The sequence below is a fragment of the Muntiacus reevesi genome, chromosome 8 (assembly GCF_963930625.1).
Source record: "Muntiacus reevesi chromosome 8, mMunRee1.1, whole genome shotgun sequence".
Lineage (NCBI taxonomy): Eukaryota > Metazoa > Chordata > Mammalia > Artiodactyla > Cervidae > Muntiacus > Muntiacus reevesi.
In genome coordinates, this window is record NC_089256.1 from 24,496,598 (window position 1) to 24,519,897 (window position 23,300).

The window sequence follows — 23,300 nt, forward strand, 5'->3', positions numbered from 1 at the left end:
ATGCTGGGCTGGATGAAGCACAAGCTGGAATCAAGATTGCAGGGAGAAATATCCATAACCTCAGATATGCAGATGACACCACCCTTATGGCAGAAAGTGAAGAACTAAAGAGCCTCTTGATGAAGGTGAAAGAGGAGAGTGAAAAACTGAGTTAAAATTCAACATTCAGAAAACTAAGATCATAGCATCCAGTCCCATCATTTCATGGCAAATAGATGGGGAAACAGTGGAAACAATGACAGACTTTATTTTCTTGGGCTCCAAAATCATTGCAGATGGTGACTGCAGCCATGAAATTAAAAGACACTTGCTCCTTGGAAGAAAAGCTGTGACCAACCTAGACAGCATATTAAAAAGCAGAGACATTACTTTGCTGACAAAGTTGTGTATAGTCAAAGCTATGGTTTTCCCTGTAGTCCTGTATGGATGTGAGAGTTGGACCATCAAGAAGGCTGAGAGCTGAAGAATTGATGCTTTTGAACTATGATGTTGGACTTGAGAGTCCCTTGAACTGCAAGAAGATCAAACCAGTCCATCCTAAAGGAAATAAATCCTGAATATTCATTGGAAGGACTGATGCTGAAGCTGAAGCTCCAATACTTTGGCCACCTGATGCAAAGAGCTGACTCATTAAAAAAGACCCTGGTGCAGGGAAAGATTGAGGGCAGGAGGAGAAGGGGACGACAGAGGACGAGATGGTTGGATGGCATCACAGACTCAATGGACATGAGTTTGAGTAAGCTCCGGGAGATGGTGAAGGACAGGGAAGCCTGTCGTGCTGCAGATCATGGGGTCACAGAGTCAGACATGACCGAGCCCCTGAACAACCAACATGGAGGCCTGAGAGCTCAGGGGGCAGGGCCAGACTAAAGGGGCGTGGCCACTAGAGGGGTGGTGCTTCCTGAGCTGCCTCTGCACTGTCTTCACTTTTGAAACCCTATTAGTGCTTTAATTGCTGCGTGCCTGTGAGCATGCTTAGTGGCTCAGTCGAGTCTGACTCTTTGTCATCCTATGGACTGTAGCCCGCCAGGCTCTCTGTCCATGGGGTTCTCCAGGCAAGAATACTGGAGTGGGTTGCCGTTTCCTCCTCCAGGGGATCTTGATCCAGGGATAGAACCTGCATCTCTTGCATCTCCTGTGTTGGCAGGCAGATTCTTTTCCCATGAGTCACTTGGGAAGCCCACTTTAAGTATTAGGGAAATAAAATTAACAGGAACGGGGAGGGAAGAAATCCCTAAAATGGAATCTGCTCAGAAGCAACTTAACCTAACTGCGTTTCAGATGCAAAGGAGAAGCTCACAGGAGGGAAGGGAGAAACCCACCTGAAGGAGGGACTTGCTAGCTGGTCTGTGACTGCATGCCAACAACAGAAGAGCACGCAGACCACACCCATCTCCTCCCTGCAGTGCTGTGGGTAGCAACTCTGTAACCACTCTCCCAGAGTCAGAGGAGGAAGTGGGGAAATGTATTGTGGATGTTGGGAGCCTGGCTTCTCATGAAGGGAACCAGGAACCCTCTGGTGGTGGCCAGGCAAGTGCCAAGTGGCCAGGAGCGCCTGCTGATCCCAGAGACAGAACTCAGGAAATGATGCTGGGATGTGCTAGTAGAGCACAGGGCCAGCCCCACAGCTCCCATGGCCAAATGGGGAACAATTTGAGGTTCAAAATGACAAATTGAAAGTGATAGCATATAAACTACCGAGTAACATAAACATCTATGGGTCCACACCAATGAGAAAGAGAGAGGGAGATTGCAGGAAGGAAATATTCCTCTTACATTAGGAGCCATTGGAGGGAGTCATGAACAGGGATGTCACCATTCTGCAACCATCCCAGTGATAACTGATTCAGGCTCCCATCAACCGAGGGACGCTAGAGTGAGTGGGTGTAGGCTTCAAGGGAAGCAGAGTGCTTCCTGGCTTCAGAGTTTCTCCCCACAAATTACTTACTAATTGCAAAGGGAAATACTGACATCATGGTGGAGAGTCTAGCAGACGTTTCCCTCAGATGAGTGGTCTAGGCTATCATTGCCCATATTAGGACAGAGTGCCCTTACTAGGAGCCCTGCATGGGGTTCCTGCTGAAAGGCCCACCCCGGGCGCTGTCAGAGGAAACGCCAGACAAACCCACACGAGGGACATTCTGCACAACTGCTGTCTGAACTCTTGAGGAATGTCAAGGATGTGAAAGACAAAGAAATCTGAGGAATGTTCCAGGTTTGAGGAGATAGTGACATTCAAATGCAATGTGTGATCCTGGATTATAATATTGACCAGTGAGGCAGGGATGATAGCAAAGACATTATTGGAACAACTGGCAAAATTTGTGCAAGGTGTGTAAGTTTGTATTTTTATTTTACTTATTTATTATTTTGGCTGCACTGGGCCTTTGCTGGGTGTGGGCTTCAGTAACTGTGGTGCACGGGCTTAGCTGCTCTACGGCCTGTGGGATTTTCCCAGATCAGGGATTGAATCTGTGTGCCCTGCGTTGGCAGGTGGACTCTTAACCACTGGGCCACCAGGGAAGCCCCGAGGTGCGTAAATTTGATCAGAGTAAATTAAATTTACAGAGTAAGTTAAATTTCCAGGCTTTGATAAATGCATTATGGTTTTGTAAGTGAATACCTTGTTTTTGAGGAAGTCCCTGGAAACCTTAAGGGACAAAGGGGCTTGTGTCTGCAACCTACTCTCAAACAACTGAGAAAAAATAATAATGTGTGTGCATGCATGTGTTTCCAAACAGACCTGCAGTGTCTGAACCTCAGGAATCTCCAGGAGAAGGGAATGGTCAGGATCTCAGGGTCCCCAGGGAAGCGGTCCTCCCCAGGAGGAGGTGGAGCTCCCCCACATCCTGGCTATCCTGGGCCTTTGCCTTTTTCCCCAGAAGGTCTCGAAAGTAAAACATGAAGTAAGGAGAGCAGAGTTCAGGACGCAGTAGGAAGCTTGCCCACTCCTCCCAGTTCGGTTCTGGAGCGGATGGCTAGCGGGGATCCGGGGCTGCAGCAGCTCCGCCCACACGTGTATCTCCCTTGTCTGGCCCAGGGTTCCTGCCTCCAGAGCCCAACGGGCTGCACCTGGCCCAACCCAGCGGTTTCACTTAGATCTGCCTCTGTCAGGCTGCCTGGGGACACCGCTGGGTCTGCCTGTCTGTCTGCCTCTCTGACAACTCTGTGTCCCTGGCCTGCTCCTGCCCCGCTAGGAAGCAGAGTGACGGGGCTCCTGGGGGCTGGCAGTTTCAGAGGCAGAGACGGGGCTCCAGCCCAGGAGGAGGGAAGAGGGGAAGGGCAGGCTGGGCGCGAGGACCTGCAGGGTGGCTGACACCATTCAGTGAGGCTCTTACCAGCTTCTGGCACCAGGCACAGCCGGGGCCCGACTCGATGCAGTCCCGGCAGGTGCTGACCTTGTACTTGGTGCACTCCTGGGACCGGACTGGGAGAGAGAGACAGGCTGGTGAGCCGGCACTGGTCAACCCCCCTCTCCCAGAAATGGTGGGCCCTCCAAGGGCAGCAATGAGGGGCTGGGGGCTGTGAATGGATGACCAAGCCTGCAGGCAGGGGTGGTGGAGAAGGGGGCCCAATGGAAGGATCAGGAAGTCAGGAGGAAACCAGGGCCCACGGGATGCTGTCTTCAGGAGGGTGGGCCCCAGGTCAGCCCCAGGTAGAGGGGCAGGGGAGGGGCAGAGCAGGGCCCTTCCTGAGCCCCTGTCCAGAGGGTGCGAGGGTGGGTCCCACTCTGCCCGGGAGGAGCTGCCCCCCTGGGACTCACCAGACTGGAGGGCTAGCAGGCCCGCTAGGAGCAGCAGCTGGGGGCGCTGGCGCAGCATGACCTGTGGAGGGAAGGGGCAGTGACACAGCCTCAGACCCCAGATTCTGGGCCTGGAGACGCAGAGCTGGGAGGCCGGATCCCTGCTGCCGAGGGGTGCTCACGGTTGGGGTGGGGCCGGCACAGGTCAGCCTCCCCGACCCTCTCACCCAGGCTATGCGACCAGCAAGGGAGGAGGCCTGAGCTGGTCACATGTGCTGCACTCCGCTGAGCCATCTGGACCTCCAAGGATGAGCAGGGAGTGGGCCTCCTGCCAGCGACACACACGCACACACACACACACACCCCACACAGGTGTGCCCGAGGGGTGGCATGCTCTGGGTCAGGGCCCTGTGTGCCCTTTGTGGCCCTGAGTCCCCAGCGAATTGAGCTGAGCTTGGAGCAGAGAGTTGGTGTGCCCAGGCCTCCTAGCAGGAGGCAGAAGCAGGATTTGGAGAGAAGCGAACTCAGCTTCTGCAGCACCAGGACTGTGCTGCCTGCCTGCTGGACGCCTGCCCCCAGGGCAAGCAAGTGTGACTGGGCAGGCCCTGCCCACCCCATCCTCTGCCTGCCTCTTGTTTACAGAGAAGCTGTGGTCTCCCAGGCCTCCCCTGAGTCACAGAACCTGGCAGGAGAATTAATGATCCAAAGGATGTGAATGTGCAGTGACAGGAACAGCAGTTGAGCCGGGAGAACTGGTAAGAAATTAAACAGTAATTCAGCCATGTAGCAGTCACAGAAGCTTTAGTTTCTCCCTGAAGTACCTAGATAACAGTCCCTGAGACACATTTCCTAGTTTGTTTTACAGATGCTAAAATCCCCACCAAACGGAAGAAGCTGATTGAATGATGACCATGAACGCCAGGCCCCCAGACCTACTGGATCCTGAGGACTGATAATGTTAACCCCTGTGATCTGGCCCCATTACCTCATCATCAACCAATCAGAGAACTGCACAAGGACTGATCGCATACCCTGCTAAGCCCCCCCCTCCTTTTGCCTTTAAAAATGCTTTGTTGAAATCTTTGAGGCGCTCAGGGATTTTGGGGCCTGAGCCACAGTCTCTTTGCTCGGCCCTGCAGTAAACTTTTCACTGCTCCAAGGTATTTTGGTTTGTTTGACCTCACTGTGCATCGGGCACGTGAGCTTGGGCTGGTGGCCAGCACACAGTCCTGCAGAGCCGTCACCTGCCTTACCTGAAGCCACCAGCTGTAGGCCACTACTATTGTGTTTTTCTTATTCCGCAACTGCTGTCCTGAAAAACCCAGCACCTGGAGTGAGGCATGGACGGCGAGTTGGGTCATCAATGACTGGTCCTGATGCTCCCGAGGCAAGATGGTGGGGGCGGGGCGGGAGGCTGGTACGCTGGTTCTGGCACTGGGTCTTGGAGGTGGACGCAGCACCTTCAAACCCACTGCCTGCTGCGCAGGACCCAGCCAGCCGGCCCTGCCCTCAGGGAGATGCTGCCCACCCCCTCCCTGGAAGTGCCCCAGGGATCCAGGTCTGGCCCAAAGTGACAGACCTCCTCCAGCTCAGCTTCCAGGAGGGATGGCAGGGCTTCCTGGGCACGTGAGCCTCCAGGTCTGAGAAACCTATAGGTCTGCGACCTCTTAATCTGATACCAAGAGAGTGGAGAGGGTGCTGAGAAGCCAGCAAACCAGAGGCAGCAGACAGGAAGTGGCTGTGTTTTATCAAAAACCAAGATCAAACCAAGATGAACAGGCTCGCCCTGAATACCTTGCCCAGTGCACCGCTGATGGTGTTGGCCAGCACGGTGGCCTCGGGGTCCCAGATCTGGGTCCGCAGAGGCTCCGGTCCAAGGTGTGCTTGTGTGGTGGGCCACATGGTCCCTGCTGTGGCCCCTGTTGTGGCCCCTGCTGTGGCCTGTGGGTCCTGAGTGCCTCTGGGGCTGGGTCATGCCCTAGCCTCTGCTCTCACATAACCTCTGCATGTGTACCAGGGGCTCTGGATGGAAGAGGACCCCAGGGCGCCCCTGGGAAGTCCCAGTCCTTTTGAATTCCACCCCACCTCACCCTACTGTCTTTTCAGAGGTGACCTTGCTCCCTGGTCCCTGCCAAGGTTACAGTCAGGAGCTAGAAGTGTCAAAATGCAACCGTGGATCCTTCCTGTTCAGGTCAAAAGCAGAACTCATGCCCTACTCTGGCTTCCAGGGTCACAGAGCAGAGCTGGGAGGAAGGTTTTGGTTCACTGCACGCCCACCCATTTGTGAAAGCCCGGAGTTGCCACAGAGTTCTCCCAGTCCCCTCAGGTTCCGTAGCCCGGTGGCCTGCAGGGCCCGTGTGTGCCCATGACCTCGGCTGACCAGGGCACTGCCAGATCCAGGTGGCCTCAGGAGGGCACCCCACATCTGAGCCAGAAGTGGCTCCAAGTAGAGGAGGGGAACTCCCCACCCCAAGTGCCGCAACCATGCATGTGGCCCGGGAGGGAGGCTATAACCTCAGCTCTCCACGCTTGCTCCTGTGGCCACAGATGGAACCCCAGAGGGTCACAACTGCTGGCAGGGAACCCCCTCCTGGCCTGGGGAAGCTAAGGTCCCTCAGCACCAGGCTGCAGAATGTGCTGCTCACAGCTGGAGCCCCTCCCACACAGGGGGGATGGCGGGGGTGGGGTGGGGTGGGGTGGGGAGCCAATCACAGCTGGAGGGGTGCCCCTGGAGCCCCTGCCACCTGGAGGGAAGGGAGTGCACCTCGGTGAGGCAAGACAATGCACAGGCCCTAACCTTGACCCCAGGAAGCTAGTGGGAGGGGTCTGTCCCCACAAAGTGTCATCCCCACTCAAGCATTGGGTCAGTCACTGCCAACGGTTCCACCCTGGCCCCGGTGTCCACAGCCCCTCAGGGACAGGACACTTGGACACACGGCAGCTCTGGGAGCTGAGGGAGGCCAGCCGGGAGCAGGCAGAGGCGGGGCCTGCAGCCAGCCTGCTCTCAGCTGCAGGCAGAGGTCACAGCACCCGCGCCCCGCAGCCAGGACTGGCTATCAGAGCCCCGATGCCTGAAACCAGCATCATAGGACTTTGCAGACCAGGGCCCCTCTGGGTGCCGATGGCTCAGGTCAGCGTCAGTCCGGGTCCCCCAGCGACACACGGCCTCATCTCTCTGTGTGCCTGGAGGGGCCTGGACCAGCTTGAAGAGCCCTCATGTACTTGGGGTGCTGACTCAGCCGGGACAGCTGGTCCAAGAGCAAGGAGGAGGGCGTTCCAGCTGGCTACCGGAGCCCAGGTGTGCGGTGCCTCCCTGATGATGTGCCAGCCCGCAGGCTGCACCGCACGCTCCTCAGATCAAAAGGCAGCCCAGCACCAGGACTCGAGGTGCAAAACCCCAAGTCCAGGCAGGTTCAGAAACCCAAGGCCACCCCAACCCCACCGCCAACCCCCAACCCACTGCCACCGGCAAGGATTTTGCATCAGTCACCCTTGAGCTTGACCCTGCCCAGCAGGGGGGCACTGGGGCAACTGAGTACCACCACAGGAAGTGGTTCATCCAGAGACCCCGGGCGCCCTGAGGATCACCCTTCACAGTGGACAGAGCTCTGAGCTTCAGGGACCGAGACTCAGAAGAAAAACTGAATCTCTTCCTTTTAAACCCCACACATGCCACAACACCCCATAGTTCACATTTGGTAAAAGACAAGAAAAAGAGGAAACACGAACAAAAAAAGTTTGAGCAAGAGGCAGTGAGAGGCCCACATCCGAGTCAGGGTGAGCTGATGTTAGATCAGCTTCCTGTCAAAGACAAAGGCTCTGCCAAAGTGCAGACCCTCAGACGAGGCCCCTCTGACTGCCATCAGAGCCTTCCTTTGACCAAGGTCAGGCCATAAACCCGGAGGCATGGCCAGTAAGTGACGAGGAACAGAAGTGTTCTGGGGAGGAGGTTACAAGAGGAGAAGGCAGAGTCCAGAATTCATCCTGGGAGGTGAGGATTCAAGCCTCTTTCATGTAGAAAAAGTGTTTACATCAACCTTTAAACAGGTATCAACCTTTTAAACCAAAAAGACAAAGTTAAGAGTTAGCTGTGTCTGCTTTATGTAGAGACAAGAAAGAATTGGACAGAAGCTGGTTGCAGCAGAGGCTGGAACCCCCACCCCCCACTCCAGGACGTAGAGTTTCAGACAGACCATGGAAGAGGGAACCGAGGAAGAAACAACCCACCGATTCTCCAATCCCACACATTCTCAGGTCCATGAAAATCCACCACACATGTTCACAACTGCTCAGTTCACTGTCCGTGGCAGAAATTTTAAGGGCCATAGTTTCTGGCCAAATGGAAAAACAAATTGATGCCCCCCCAACATGCACTTGCTAATTGGAACCTTTAAGGCGCTCTGCTCAATATCACTTAAGTCCAAGAGGAAATCAAGTTTAATGTTTACAGACACGTCAGAAAGGAGAGAGCGCAGTGTTCATGGACCAACACGGTGACAACCTCTGTCCCCGCGGAGACAGATGCCCAAGGGCCTAGGTGGCTTTGTGCTGGATGAGAAGGAGTGAAGTGTGTCATCACACACACCTGCAGGACAGAGAGCGCGAGGGGAGAGCGAGAGCCAAGGGCTCAGGAAGCAAGGTCAGGGAGGTGGGAAACAGACAACAGAAGAAGCTGGAGAGTCTGGTGACAAACACAAAAGCTAAAATTGATAAAGACACCGAAACCCATTTCTTTGGAAAAAGCCATCTACTAGGTCATCTGGAAGAGATTGTGTGCGGCAGTTGCCAGGGAGCTTAGAAAGGGAGGGGGCGTGGCGGCTGCCGGCTGGGCAGTGCCAGCTGAAACTCATCTAGAAAGCTTTGGGACAGAGTCGGTGCTGTCCCGGCCCTCAGACCAGCGGCCAGGAGAGAGAAGTGAGCGGCAGGACTCTGGTCTTGGAAGGTGCAGGGCAGAGCACGTTCCTGGGGAGACGTGCCCCCTTCACATCCCGGGCCAGGTCAACCCAGGTGCAGGAAATGAAATGATTAAAGGAATGAGAGACTCTATATTTCAGAGTGAGGATGCTGAGCATAAAAACTAAGGGAGAAACTGTTAAGGAGATAGACTCTAAGATGAAAGCCCTAATTTGAAAAGACACATCCCAATTGCTTACTACAGTGCTGTTTACAGTAGCCAGGACATGGAAGCAATGTAAATGTCCATCAATAGAGGAGTGGATTAAGAAGATTTGGTACATATATAAGATGGAATATTACTCAGCCAGGAGAAAAGATTGCCTGGAGAAATGTCAATGACCTCGGATATGCAGTTGATAACCACCCTTATGCAGAAAGTGAACAGGAACTAAAGAGCCTCTTGATGAAGGTGAAAGAGGAGAGTAAAAAAGCTGACTTAAAACACCATTCATGGTATCTGGTCCCATCACTTCATGGCATATAGATGGGGAAACAATAGAAACAGTGACAGACTTTATTTTTGGGGGCTCCAAAATCACTGCAGATGGTGACTGCAGCCATGAAATTAAAAGACAGATGTTCTTAGAAGAAAAGCTATGACCAACTTAGACAGCATATTAAAAAGCAGAGACATTACTTTGCCAACAAATGGCAAAGTATGGTCAAAGCTATGGTTTTTCCAGTATTCTTGTATGCATGTGAGAGTTGGACCATCAAGAAGGCTGAGAGCTGAAGAAATGATGCTTTTGAACTGTGGTATTGGAGAAGACTTTTGAGAGTCCCTTGGACTGCAAGAAGATCAAACCAGTCAATCCTAAAGGAAATCAATCCTGAATATTCATTGGAAGGACTGATGCTGAAGCTGGAGCTACAATAGTTTGGCCATCTAATGCAAAGAATTGACTCATTAGAAAAGACCCTGAAGCTGAGAAAGATAGAAGGCAGGAGGGGAAGGGGATGACAGAGGATGAGATGGTTGGATGGCATCACTGACTCACTGAACATGAGTTTGAGCAAGCTCTGGGAGATGGTGAAGGACAGGGAAGCCTGTTGTGCTGCCGTCCATGGGGTCACAAAGAATCAGACCCGACTGAGGGACTGAACAACATTACTCAGCTGTAAAAAGAAGGATATAATGCCATTTGCAGCAATGTAGATAGACCTAGAGATTGTCATTTGAGCAAAGTAAGTCAAAAAGAGAAAGACAAATGATATGAAACCGTATCATATCGCTTATATGTAGAATCTGAAAATTGGTACAAATGAATTAATTTACAAAACAGAAACATATTCACAGACATAGAAAACAAACGTACGGTTACCAAAGGGGAGAGAGTGGGAAACGATAAATTAGGAGTTTGGGATCAGCATTTACACACTACTATATATAAAATAGATAAATAACGAGGACCTACTGTAGAGCACAGGGAAGGGAACCATATTCAGTGTCTGTAATAACCTATAATCTATAGCGGGAAGGAGAAGGAAATGGCAACCCTCTCCAGGATTGTAGCCTGGAGAGTCCCATGGACAGAGAAGCCTGACAAGCTAAGGTCCACAGGATTGCACAGGGTTGGACACGACTGAAGCAACTTAGCACGCCCGCACGCACGCATAGTAGAAAAGGAACTGAAAAAGGATGTATACATATATTAATATATATATATAAATGAATCAACTTGCTGTGCACCTTAAACAGTGTAAATCAACTACACTTCAAAAGATTAAATAAAAAAGAAGACTGACTCTAAAAACAAAGTTTGTAGAAAAAAAATTGAGTAGATGAAAACATTCAGTATTTGTCTCATGCAGAAGGTGAATGGTAATTTTTGTGTCTAAGGAAATCTCAGGAATAAAAGCAAAAAGGCAAATACCCCATAGAAAAGTCTCTTGTAAACATAAAATTCAGAAGAAAAGAAATGAAACTTGTGCCTGAGGATCCAGTGTATAACTTGGTGATTATAGTTGATAAAACTGTATTATAAATGACTCAAACTAGCTAACTTGCTAAGAGAACAGAACTTAAGTATTCTCATTAAAAAGATAGATAAATATGTGAGGTGCGATGGATGTGTTAATTCTTGATGGTGAGAATTCTTTCACAACATATACATATAGCAAATTATCATGTTGTATGCTTTAAATATATTACAATTTCATGTGTTAATTGTACCTCAATAAAGCTGAAGATTTTTTAAAATGTCAATACAATAATTAAACATTTTCCAAACAATCAGTCCTTCTTACATGACTACAATGTGTTCAATACCTAGAAGCAGCTTTTCCAAACGAACTCATCAATAAACATAAAACATAAAATGAATTGCTCTAGTGTTTCCAGACACCCTGTCTAAGCCAGACCACCCTAGGACAGATGATGATGTTAATTTGGGTCCAATTCAGGACTACATAACATAGAGTTACATCTTAGGTGATGTCCCCTCAGGCAACTTGAAGCTTTCCAGGGTCAAAGATGCCCTGCCAAAACCTAAAATCAATAGGGCCATTTAAATGATGACATCCCCAGTGGGTAAAGATATTTGATTCCACACATCAACAGCATGAGCTACTGTCCTGGGCATTCATCAATAGGTCCAAGATCCCATTAAAGCTCTTTAATTTCTGCTTAGTGGTATTAGGATTTAATTGATGGCAAAGACACCGCTAGCCACTAAGCAATGATGTTGTGGCAATCAGTAGAAAATGTCTTACACATAGGCCTTTCCAGACATGCCAGGTAATTCTACTGGCCGCATTTATGGGCTTGGAAGTCCACTTCGACTTTCTGGCTCCGCGAGACCATCATCCATATCTCATCTTCTTTTACCAGCAACCCAATTTTCCTTTCAGAAACTATCCACCCCTATTGTTGGCTTATGATATTCAGGAGGGACTGAAGCCACTTACAGCTTCAAGAATAGGCTCATGACCTAGATCTGGTCAATCACCTTTGATCAGTGCCAGTAAGATGGAAATTTTGAACTTTCACTAGAACTATTAGAAATACAAACTTTACTGTATCCTACTGGAATTATTGAACTGGTTGCATGGAATATGTTCCTGGGAGCCCTCTTGCCATTAGGCGAGACAGTGCCTTAGATAAAACAATGGATAGATCATTGATGTTCTAGATCTAGCGATTCTAGATGACATTTGTCAGTGTTTTTTCAGTATATAAGCCAATAAAATACCTTTTTTTATTTAAAAAAAAAGAATGAAACTTGTTATCAAACATTTGAAAAGGCTGCTCTGGATGATAATCAGGTATTCTAATCAAAATATCTAGATTCCTGGTCTAGTTATCAAACTGGACACTGTTTTTAACAACTGTGATACTCACGAGTTGAACCTACACAGCGTGAAAATGTGTGAACGGTGAGTCCAGTTCAATTTTTTCAATAAAATGTTGCTGTGTGAAAAATAACCAAACGAAGCCCTGTTTCTGCTGGATGGTAGCACTGTAAGTGTTTTCAATTTTTTTCATTATCCCGGTTTATATTTTTCAAACCTTCTACAATAAACATATAAACTTATTTAAAAAAATTCATACATTTAAGAAAATTTCAGTTCCATGGTGGTCGATGCATTGCTTTGAAATGTCTCTGGATTCCCAAAGTGGTCAGTTTTTCTGTCCCCAGTGAGGACAGAGGGCAGTCCTCAGTCCACAGACTGAGGGCGAGTGACTCTCTGCTGGGATGCTGGCTACCAACTCGGTAACTCATTCACTCATTCTCGGAACAAGTGCTACCTGTCTGGTCTCTGGCACTGTTCTCAATTCTAGGATTTTGACTTCTGTCAAGGCCTTGTGGCATGCCACACCCCTGTCCCTCCCCCAAACTCCCATTACCCTGAAACCCTCACCACTGCAAAGCCAACGCACAGCCACATCCATGGTGTTTATAAAATGAAGTGGGGACTTCCCTGGTGGTCCAGTGGCTAAGAATCCGTGCTCCCAATGCAGGGGGCCCGGGTTCAATCCCTGGTCAGGAAACTAGATCCCACATGCCACAACTAAGAGTTTGCTTGCCGCAACTAAGAACTGGCACGGCAAAATAAAAATAAATATTAAAAAACAAAAACAAAAAACAACGAATTGGTGGATTTTCATCACTAGGTATTCAACAAGGGGCTCCAGAACACTGTTGAATGGTTCCAACTCGCAACTAATTATAAAGTGTTTACTTTTTGTCTTTTGTAACCGTATATAAATAAACATGTTTACAAAGTAAAAAAATAGATTGGTGGAAGCACTGGTCCCACTAGGCTTTCTTTCTGTGTGTCCCCGCCCTTGGAGCATTGGAAGAGGATGTGTGCCCCATGTTTGGGGTGTGCCCCATGTTTGGGGAGGCCCCTCAGGCAGGAACCCTGGCCCCACTGAGGTCTCACCCCTCAAGGAGGCTGGCCTCAGTCCCTGACTTTACTCCTCATCCAGCCAGGGAACACTTCCAGCTACTTCTAGCTACAGCCCAGGGCACAACTCCCCTGGACGACCCTCCTCTGGAAGCTTTCAGAGTGGTGGAATCAGACTGCATGGGTGCAAAGTTCTCTGCATTGCAGGCTGGCCAGATCTGAGCACCCAGGAACCTGATCCCATATTGTGTGGCTCTGTGGTGACCCCTGGGCAGAGGGTGGAGGCCGTGAAGGCCTGGGCCACAGCAACCTGACCACGGCAGACATGGCCAGTCTTCAGGGGGAGCCTCAGGCAGCGGGCATGGTCCCTGCCTGGACAGTCACTCAGGACCCAGAAGACCAGGGCTGGGTGATGCCCACAGCAGCCTCCCTGCAGGCCTGGCTGCCACTGACACCCACAGCCTTGATTCAGCAGCAGCTCCCTGGCGTGGGGAGGCCAGACCTGCTCCCATTCCTAGGGATGGGGGGCCAGACCTACTATCCATTCCCAGAGGTGGGGGAACCAGACCTGCTCCCATTCCTAGGGGTGGGGGAACCAGACCTGCTCCCATTCCTAGGGGTGGGGGAACCAGACCTGCTCCCCATTCCCAGAGGTGGGGGAACCAGACCTGCTCCCATTCCTAGGGGTGGGGGGCCAGACCTGCTCTAGTTCTCCCAGGGGTGGGGACGGTGGCTCTGAGGGTCCCTAAGCCCCACAGCCAGGACAGACGCCAGGCCTGGGGCCCCCATCAGCCTGACCCCAGGGTTGACATGCCCAAGTCTATGCCCAGTGCCAAGTGACTGTGGACAGGTCACAGTGACTTCCCCTTTTGGACCTTGGTTTCCTCCCAGTCACAGAGAGCCAGGGGCGCTGTAAGCGTGAGTCTCATGTGCCAAGTCCACGGGCCCAAGGACCCAGATGTTTGCTCAAACTCTGCTCTGAATGTGGCTGCAAAGATGTCTCTTAGATGGAGTCAACATGCATCAGTGGACTCTGGGTAAAGCATATTGCCCTCAATGCTGTGGTTGGGCCTCATCCCACCAGTTGAAGGCCTTAAAGGAAAGACGGTGTCCCCCAGGAGGAGAGACCTCTGCCTCTGGACGGCCTGGAGCTCCAGCTGTAGCATCAGGTCTCTGCGGGTTCTCCAGCCTGTCCTGCAGACTTGCGGTCTGCCAGCCTCCATAGTTTCACAGGTCAGCTCCACCAAATCAACCAGTCTGTACATATACATGCAAACATGAGCACATGTCCCATTGGCTCTGTCTCTCTGGGGAGCCACACTTCATAGTTCCCAGGAGAAGCACCCCAGTTTCAGGGAAGCTGCTGGAGGCAAATTTTGACACCACTTCCAGGTAGGTGGGCACAGCTATGCCTTCCTGCTCTGTGTGTTTCAGAAGCGGCAAGGGTGCCTGGCTCCCACATCTCTCTGCCCCCAGCAGAGCCCTGCAGTGGTGGCACTCCAGCCCCGAGTCCATATGCATGGTTGCAGACCTGGCCTCATGGGGTGCCATGCTGAACAGGGATCGAGCCAGTGCTCATGTGGAAGCTTGGGTCTGCTGGCTCCCTGGCATCCTCAGCCCTGCTGCTTGACTGCTGGGATGGTGAGCAGCCTGGACAGACCTGGCTATTGGGGGGGAGGTCCCTGGAACAAGCAGGAAGGCCTGCCCAGGTCACAGACTGGCAGCTTGGGGACTTGATTGCACCTACTGCATCACCAAGATGCCCACTCACCAGTGGTGGGAGTGATTGGAAACCCCAGGCCCGCCCTAGGGCTGCCCTCTGCATAGCCTGCCCTGCCCAGGGTCGGGGGGTGAGTGGGGGAAGGTGGGGAAGGGAGAGGTAGGAGAGGTGGGGGAGGGGAAGGCGGGGGACATGGCTCTTTCTGAACAGCCCAGGTTTCCTGCTCACTGCGGTAGCTGGACATGGACTCCATCAGCCTGACCATGACCCCATGTCCAGGGACGGGGCCCCAGAGGCCAGGCGGGTGACAGGTGGCAGCACAGCTGGGACAGGTGGGGTCTTGGCCTCCCAGGGCCCCTGGGGCTTGGCCCCCACCCCGTTGGCCACTTGCTCAGTAGGGGCGGGGGGTTTGGGTGGCGCCTCCTTCAGACCTCAGCTCCTGGCTCAGGTGGGATTGGGTGAGATGACGACAGAACCCACAGCCCATTTTAGGTCCTGTTTGAGGAAAAGGGAAATGGACAAGGACCACATTAGCATTGCAGCCCCGCCCACCTGTGGTGTCACTGGGACTTCACTGTTCCCAGAACTGGCATTCTCAGCTGGCCCCGCCGCCCACGGGGGCACAGTCACTAGCTCCTGGTAGCTGTCCCCGTGACGTCGGCTCCAGAGGGACAGAGGGACAGGCGCAGTGACAGGGGTGCAGGCTACCGGGCCCTGCCCCACACGCCCTCCAGAGCAGCGGGGCCAGAGCCATGCAGGGCCGCCTCGGGCTCCATGCTGCCCTGCCCACGGGGTGAAGACCTCTCCACAGTCCAGTAACCAGCCAGACGTGGCTCTGAGCTGAACCTGTGGGGCCCTAGGGACACAGGCCAGCCTTGCCCACATCGCCACCTCCCAGGGAAGTGATTTTTGAATCACAATTCAATGAGACAGTCAGCTGGAGTGTAAACTACTGGCCCATTTCACAGATGGGAGGCCAAGCAACCAGCCTGTCCCCTACCCGTCCAGCCAGTGTGTGGGGGGCCTCTCCCATCCCCTGGACAGCGGTGCCCCCTCTGCTGAGCTTCTGAGAGGCCCCTGACTGCCTGGGGTATCTCCCCTCAGAAACCTCCAGGAGCTGACTGTGACCTGCCCCGGGGCTGCACTGGCTTGGCCCAAGCCAACAGCTGTGGGCAAGCAAGTTCACGAGGATTTCAGCTGAGAAACCCGAGGCCGGCCGAGCCCCCAGGAAATACCTCGATTCACCCCCGTCGGGACAAATCCCAGGGCAGTCAAGAGACCCCTCTCCCAGGGGGACAGGCCTCCAAGGGCCTGGTTGTGGGAGATTTAGGTCACATACTTAATGACCCCCTAAAACTTAACTGTCTCCCCGCATTTTCACATCACACAGACACACAGACACACACATAGACATCTCCCCGCATTTTCACATCACACAGACACACAGACACACAGACACATACACAGACACACACATAGACATCGTTAGGCCAGAACTCATGAGCCTTCTGGACCCTGGGAGAAAACGCAGACCCGCCTTCAACACCATGTACCGTGGACACACACACACACAGACACATACACACACACAATGTAGCATGGACACCCAGACACACACACACAGACACACAAAGACACAATGCATGGTGGACATACACACACACAGACACACAGATACACAGACACACACATAGACACAAACTCACACAGATACAAACACACACACACATACACAGACACATACAATGTACCACGGACACCCAGACACACACAGTCACAGACACACAGACACACACACACAGACATGAACACACACAGATACAGGCACACACAGAGATACACACATAGACACACAGACACACAGTCACACACACACAGACACACAAAGACACAATGCATGGTGGACATACACACACACACAGACACACAGATACACAGACACACACATAGACACAAACTCACACAGATACAAACACACACACACACACACACACACACACACACACAATGTACCACGGACACCCAGACACACACACCCAGACACACACAGACACACATACATAGACATGAACACACACAGATACAGGCACACAATGCATGATGGACATACACACAGACACGCAGAATGCACCACGGACACACACACAGACACAGATGCACACAGAGACACACACAGAGACACACACACACACACAATGTAGCATGGACACCCAGACACACAGTCACACAAAGATACAGACACACAAAGACACAATGCATGGTGGACATACACACACACAGACACACAGATACACAGACACACACATAGACACAAACTCACACTGATACAAACATACACACACACACAGACACACACACACAATGTACCATGGGCACCCAGACACACAGTCACACAAAGACACAGACACAAACACACACACAGACACACAGACACATACACAGACACACACATAGACACGAACACACACAGATACAAACATACACAGACACACACACAGACACACACAATGCACCGTGGACACACACAGAGACACAAACACACACAGACGCACACACAATGCACCTGGATACACACAGAGACACACACACACTCAGAGGTACCACACGCACGCAGACACACACAAAGTACTGTGGACACACATATACGCACAGACACACACACAAAATGCACCGTGGACACACAGACACATACCTACTCAGAGGTAACACCCCCACACACAGAGGGGCTCTGCTGGAGGACAGACCTGCCCAGCCAACCATGGAAGCATGAACAGAGGATGGGGACAGACCAGGGCGGTAAGAGGAAGGCACGGGGCAGGGTGAGGAGGGGGAGGCCCAGGAACCTTCCTGCAGAGCCTGGCCGTACCGAACCCGTACCCTCCAGAGGGGCCTGGCCTGCCTCCAGCCTCCTTCTGGCTCCGTGGGGTCTCACGGCCCCCACATCAGGGGCTCAGCAAGTGCCTGGGCCTTGCTGACAGACTCCCACAGCGGGGCCGAGGCTGAGGTCTGAGCGCATCCTTCCGCCATGCTGGTCCCATCCCCTTGGTTACATGCCTCCCAGCAGCCAGTAAGCTCTGCAGCAGTGGGCTCAGCACTTCTTGCGGGGTCTCAGATCAAGGGGCCTGGAGCGGACGACCGGGGCCACCAGGACCCCCGCAGCCTGGGCTCCTCGGAGCTGCTTCCCTGGGGAAAGACAGCAGCCAGGGCCTCAAGGCTGAGCAGTTCCCCTTCAGAGAAGCTAGCCCGGGCACAGAGGAGCCTCTGTCCACTCACCCACTGGATGCCCTGGAGACCTCGGCAGGGACGTCCCAGCTGGACTGGCAGGGGCTTCGGCTCTGCTCTTCACCAGGCTGGTGCTTCACGGGTCTGGGAAGACACTGGCCACTGGAGACCCCACTGGTGAAGGCGCGATGCTTCCTGTTCTAAGTCAGCAACTTGGAGGAAGTAGTTACATGTGGTTGATTACACCACATGGGGCCCGTCATCCAGCCCTGGCCCCTTTGCCTACACAGCTCCAGCCCAAGGGCTGTCAGAGGAACAACCACATGAGACATCCATTATACTTGCTCAGGGCGGGAAGCTGAACTGGGTGGGGTCAGATGGAGCGGGAGCAGGGCCCCTGGCAGCACTGCCTGCGCCCTCAGGGGATGGGTAACCCTGGAGGGCAGGGCTCAGGAATTTGCACCCCTGGAAGGGAGAGCCTGCAGCCTGAGCACACCTACCAAAGAAGAAGCAGACAGGCACAGAGGATCCTAACTTGTATCACAGAAATGGAAAAGCATCACAGGGCCCGAAGGGCAGAATTGAGAAGGTGGAGAGCAAATCAGTGGGCAGGCTGTGGGATCAGCTGTGGCGACAAAGGAACAGGGCAGAGGGCAGAGGAGCTCCAGGAGAGAACAAGAGGGGAGAAATTCAATCAACAGGGGAAAAGCTCCAGATCCAAGAGAAAGAGAGAGAGAATCCAGATGAAGGGGCTGCTGCTTGGCTTGGGAGGAAGGAAAAAGGGCCCCAAACTGGGTAACATATGATGTTATCACAGAATGTTAATGATAGAAAACAGTACAGATTCAGAGAGACAGGGCACACAGGAGGAAGGGGAGGATTAGGATGAGGAGGAAGAGAGGAGGAGAGGACACACGGACTGATTACATCCATAAAGAAACAGAAAGCAGAGTCTTCAGATGAACCAAGTCTTGCATACATAAACTACCCTTAACTCTGTTTGGAAGATGCAATCTCAAAGACAGACAGATTAAGAAATCCAAGAGGAATACAAGGGTGGGTGTGGGGGCAACAGTAACCAAAGAAATAACTAAAAATTGTTAAGCCTAAGTAACTGTTGATTAGGAAACATTTAACTTTAATATTTTAATTAATTTATTTATTTTAAAAATATTTTAATTTAATATTTAATTTTAATAATACATTGTGATTTGTTGTTCAGTTGTTAAATCATATCCGACTCTTTGTGAACCCATGGACTGAAGCACAACAGGCTTCCCTCTCCTTCACCATCTCCTGGAGCTTGCTCAAACTCACATCCATCGAGTCAGTGATGCTATTCAACCATCTCATCCTCTGTTACCCACTTCTCCTGCCCTCAATCTTTCCCAGCATCAGGGTCTTTTCCAATGCATTGACTCTTCACATCAGGTGGCCAAAGTACTGGAGCTTCAGCTTCAACATCAGTCCTTCCAATGAATATCCAGAGTTGATTTCCTTTAGGGTTGACTGGTTTGATCTCCTTGCTGTCCAAGGGACTTTCAAGACTCTTCTTCAGCATCACAATTCAAAAGCATCGATTTTTTGGTACTCAGATAGGAAACATTTAATTTTACATGTGGTAACTATTAAAACTCTTCTAAAGAAGAGAAATAGGAAGGTCTTCCCTGGTGGTCCAGTCCAATGCTTAATAACCTGCCTGCCAATGCAGGGGACATGGGTTTGATTCCTGCTTGGGGAACTAAGATCTCATATGCTATGGAGCAATTAAGCCTGAGCGCCGCAACTACTGAGCCTGCGCACCCTGGAGCCTGTGCTCCACAACAAGGGAAGCCACTGCAGTGAGAAGCCTGCAGCTTTACAACTAGAGAAAGCCCATGTGCAGCAACAAAGATCCAGTGAGGCCAAAAGTCAATAAAATAAGTAAGTAAATATTTTTTAAAAAGAATAGAAATAGGAAGTACACAGCTGAAGAAGAAGGAAATATGAGAAAAAAATTTTTTTAAGGCAGGAGCAATAGAACAACAAGAAAGGATTGTGAACTAAGAGCACACAGTAAGACTTTAGGAATGGTTTCAAAAATTCCAGAGAACCCAGAGTTCTAGGGTTGCAGTACCTGTGAACAGGCCACTCTCTCCCTCTTCAAATAAAGTCTTGGTGACTTTTTTTTTTTTTAAATAACAAGTTCCAATTAGATGTCTTCTGTAAATGGAACTTCCTCTTTATGGAACTATTCCAGAAAATACGAAAAAAAAAGGAAGGAGAGATTGAAAATGTCCCTGTGTCATGCCTACTGGTTTCTCACCAGATGCAGCAGTGACTGTCCCTGGCGGTGACCCCACAGAGACACGCCAGTCACAAAGACACCCCTGTCACTCACAGACGTGTCACCTGCTGCCTAGGCCTTGGAAAACGTAGCAACACACATTAAGATAATCATAAAGTAAATAAAATAATTGATGTCGAAGCTGAAACTCCAATACTTTGGCCACCTGATGCGAAGAACTGACTCACTGGAAAAGACCCTGATGCTGGGAAAGATTGAGGGTGGGAGGAGAGAGGGACAACAGAGGATGAGATGGTTGGATGGCATCACCGACTCAATGGACGTGAGTTTGGGTAAACTCTGGGAGTTGGTGATGGACAGGGAGGCCTGGCGTGCTGCAGTACATGGGGTCACAAAGAGTTGGACATGACTAAGCGACAGAACTGAACTGAACTGAAATAAAATAAAAATAACAATGTTTACTCTTGAACCCAAGTCACATCAACACTCTTATCTCTTGGGTGGGAACAAGGAGGAGAGGACTGGGCTAGTGGGCATGGCAGGGATGAGTGAGCATCTTTGAGGCTGGAGAGAATCCCCCAGGACCAAGAGCAGATTGCTTGAGAGAAGAGTAGGTGTGGGAACCACAAGAAAAGAGACTGGAGAGACAGGAGCCGCTTACCACGCCTGGACCACAGGACATTCACAAACTACTGTCAACAGCTTTAAGTGTGTTAAAGGTTCCGTGATTATCTTAAAGAATCATCACCTTTCAGAGTCCCAAGTTAAGATATTTGCACAGGATGTTTCGGGTTTGCTTCCAAACAATCAGTGCTGGGGTAGGCGGGAGAGAGTAGGCAGGGATGTAAATAAGACAAGATTAGCTGAGAATTGATCATTGTTGAAGCAGATGCTGAGGACACAAGGGTTCATTAAACTGTCTGGTCTATTTTTATATGTGTGAAATTTTCTGTAGTAAAATTTTTTAAGTCTAAAAAGAAGCATAAAGTTGCCTAATGGGGGAAGAGGTTCAGTTTTGCAAAATGAAAAAGTATTAAAGTATGGCTCTGGAGCTGTCTGTATCCACATGAGACGCCCAAAACCATAACACTGAGGTTATATTTAAAAACAAACTGCAGGAGAAGTCTTCCTACTACACCACGCACATTTGCTACAATCCCGGGAAAAATACCCACACACTCAGGAACCCACATGCAGGGCAGTGACTGCCTCTGCAGGTGAGAAGACAGCGGTCCTGGGAGATGGATGCAGAGGGCTTCAGTTTTGTGTTTTAAAGTTTTATGAAGAAGAAAGAAGAAAACTTCTGGGCACAGTAAAGCAAGTATTAAGATCTGATTAAGCTGGATGGTGGGTATATGAGTGTTGATTATGCTGATCTCCACACTTGTCTATAGACTCGAAATAATTTATTTTCTTTTTTAATGAGCATTTTTAAAACACAAATTTTATTTATTTATTATTTTTACAGTATTTATTATTTTTTACAGTTGGCCATACTGGGACTGGCCATACTGGGAAGTCCATACTGGACTTCCCCAACCAGGATTGAATCCTCTCCCCGCTGCATTGAAAGATGGAATCTTAACCACTGGACCACCAGGGAAGTCTCCAAATAATTTTTCTTTTTTTTTCTTTCTAAAGGAACTAACAGGGAGTGACTGCAAATAAACATGGAGATCTTTGGGGGGTAAGGGAAATACTTTAAAAATGGTCTGTGGTGGTGAGTGAATAAATTTGCAAATCCAACTAAAATTCATTATCATTAAATCATACACTTAATATGAGTGGTATTGGTTTGCAAACTCTGTCTTAATGCAGCTGTAAAAAATGAATTTAGATTAAGAATAAGAAAAAAAAAGGGCCAGTAGCTTCCAATTCCAGCTGAAACAGAGTAAGCCCACCCCACTCCATCTCTACAGTGACCACAGCTGAAAATATCACACGGGATAAGATGGAGCAACTTTCCAGACAGATTTGGGGGAGAAATCAAAACCTGGTGAAAGGCTGATTTCCTTGCAGATGTCTCCCACACCCACGGGTTAGATTCAAGGTAACTTGAACCCCAGGAGAGACAGGAGGCACGGCCAAGAGAACCTTTCCTTTGGTCAGCGGGCTGGGAGGAGCAATGCCCTGAAAGACAGAGTGAAAGAGATGCCCTGCTTCTTTTTCCTAGTCTTGCCCTAGAGGCAAATTCCTGTCCCAACGCTGCATGCCCAGGATGGTGGTAGTGGTAGCAGCAGCTACAGCAGCAAGTGTAGCTGATCACTTGGACCCAAAGGCGACCCAGCCACAGAAAGCAGAGGCTGAAGCTCCTGCCTTATAGCAGAGGCCAGGAAAGGAAGCCTCAGGAAGCCGGAGAGCTTGGGAGAAATTAATAAGAAGATCAAGAAGGAGAACACATAAAGCTTCACATGAAGTTCCAGACTCAACTCTGGGCTGGAAATGTATGGAAATGACCCAAAAGGGCAAGTCAAAGCCTTTGAGAGTTGAATCATGGTGTAGATAGACCACTGTCAAGGTTGAAAACTGGACCAGGGGGTGCAGATGTGAAGCGGATTCAAATAGCACTGCAGAGACTCTGAAAAGTAAACTCACATTGGAACCACATCCCACAGGAGGCAGATCTGAACTTGTGGTCTAACCCAACTAGGCTGATGGGTGGGGTGGGGGCAGGCTTGGGGGAAGAGCAACATCGGAGAACACTGGGGAAAATTTTGAGAGGATCATTAAACAATGTCCAAAATGTTTAAAACACAATCCAAAAGTTCCCAAACAACAATAACAACAAAGAAAATCTGACCAAATTGTAAGAGAAAAAAAAAATACTAGGTGCCAACTCTGAGATGATCCAAATGTTGAAATTATCATGTAAAGCATTTAAATCAATTACTTAAAATATGCTCTATTATGTAAAAAACACATCTTGAAACAAATGCAGCAATATGAAAATTTCAGCAGCAATATAAAAGCTATAAAAAGAAACAAATGGTATTAAAAATTAAAAATATTATAGAAATTACAAA

General features: G+C 50.3%; 1 protein-coding gene and 1 long non-coding RNA gene across 2 annotated transcripts in view; one reads left to right on the forward strand and one right to left on the reverse strand.

Annotated features, from left to right (window-relative positions):
* Positions 1–18,202, reverse strand: part of ITGB2 (integrin subunit beta 2) — a 31,083-nt gene extending 12,881 nt beyond the window's left edge. The window contains exons 1-3 of the mRNA XM_065942359.1: positions 18,042–18,202; positions 3,764–3,824; positions 3,339–3,427 (exon numbers count right to left, since the gene is read on the reverse strand). Of these exons, the coding sequence (XP_065798431.1) occupies positions 3,339–3,427; positions 3,764–3,821 (147 nt within the window). The 5' untranslated portion in view covers positions 3,822–3,824; positions 18,042–18,202. The remainder of the gene's footprint in view (positions 1–3,338; positions 3,428–3,763; positions 3,825–18,041) is intronic.
* On the forward strand, positions 2,142–4,784 carry LOC136173079 (uncharacterized). The gene is made up of 3 exons (XR_010664174.1): positions 2,142–2,331; positions 4,385–4,497; positions 4,596–4,784. It is a non-coding gene; the product is annotated as an uncharacterized lncRNA (long non-coding RNA).
* Positions 18,203–23,300: the final 5,098 nt, after the last annotated feature.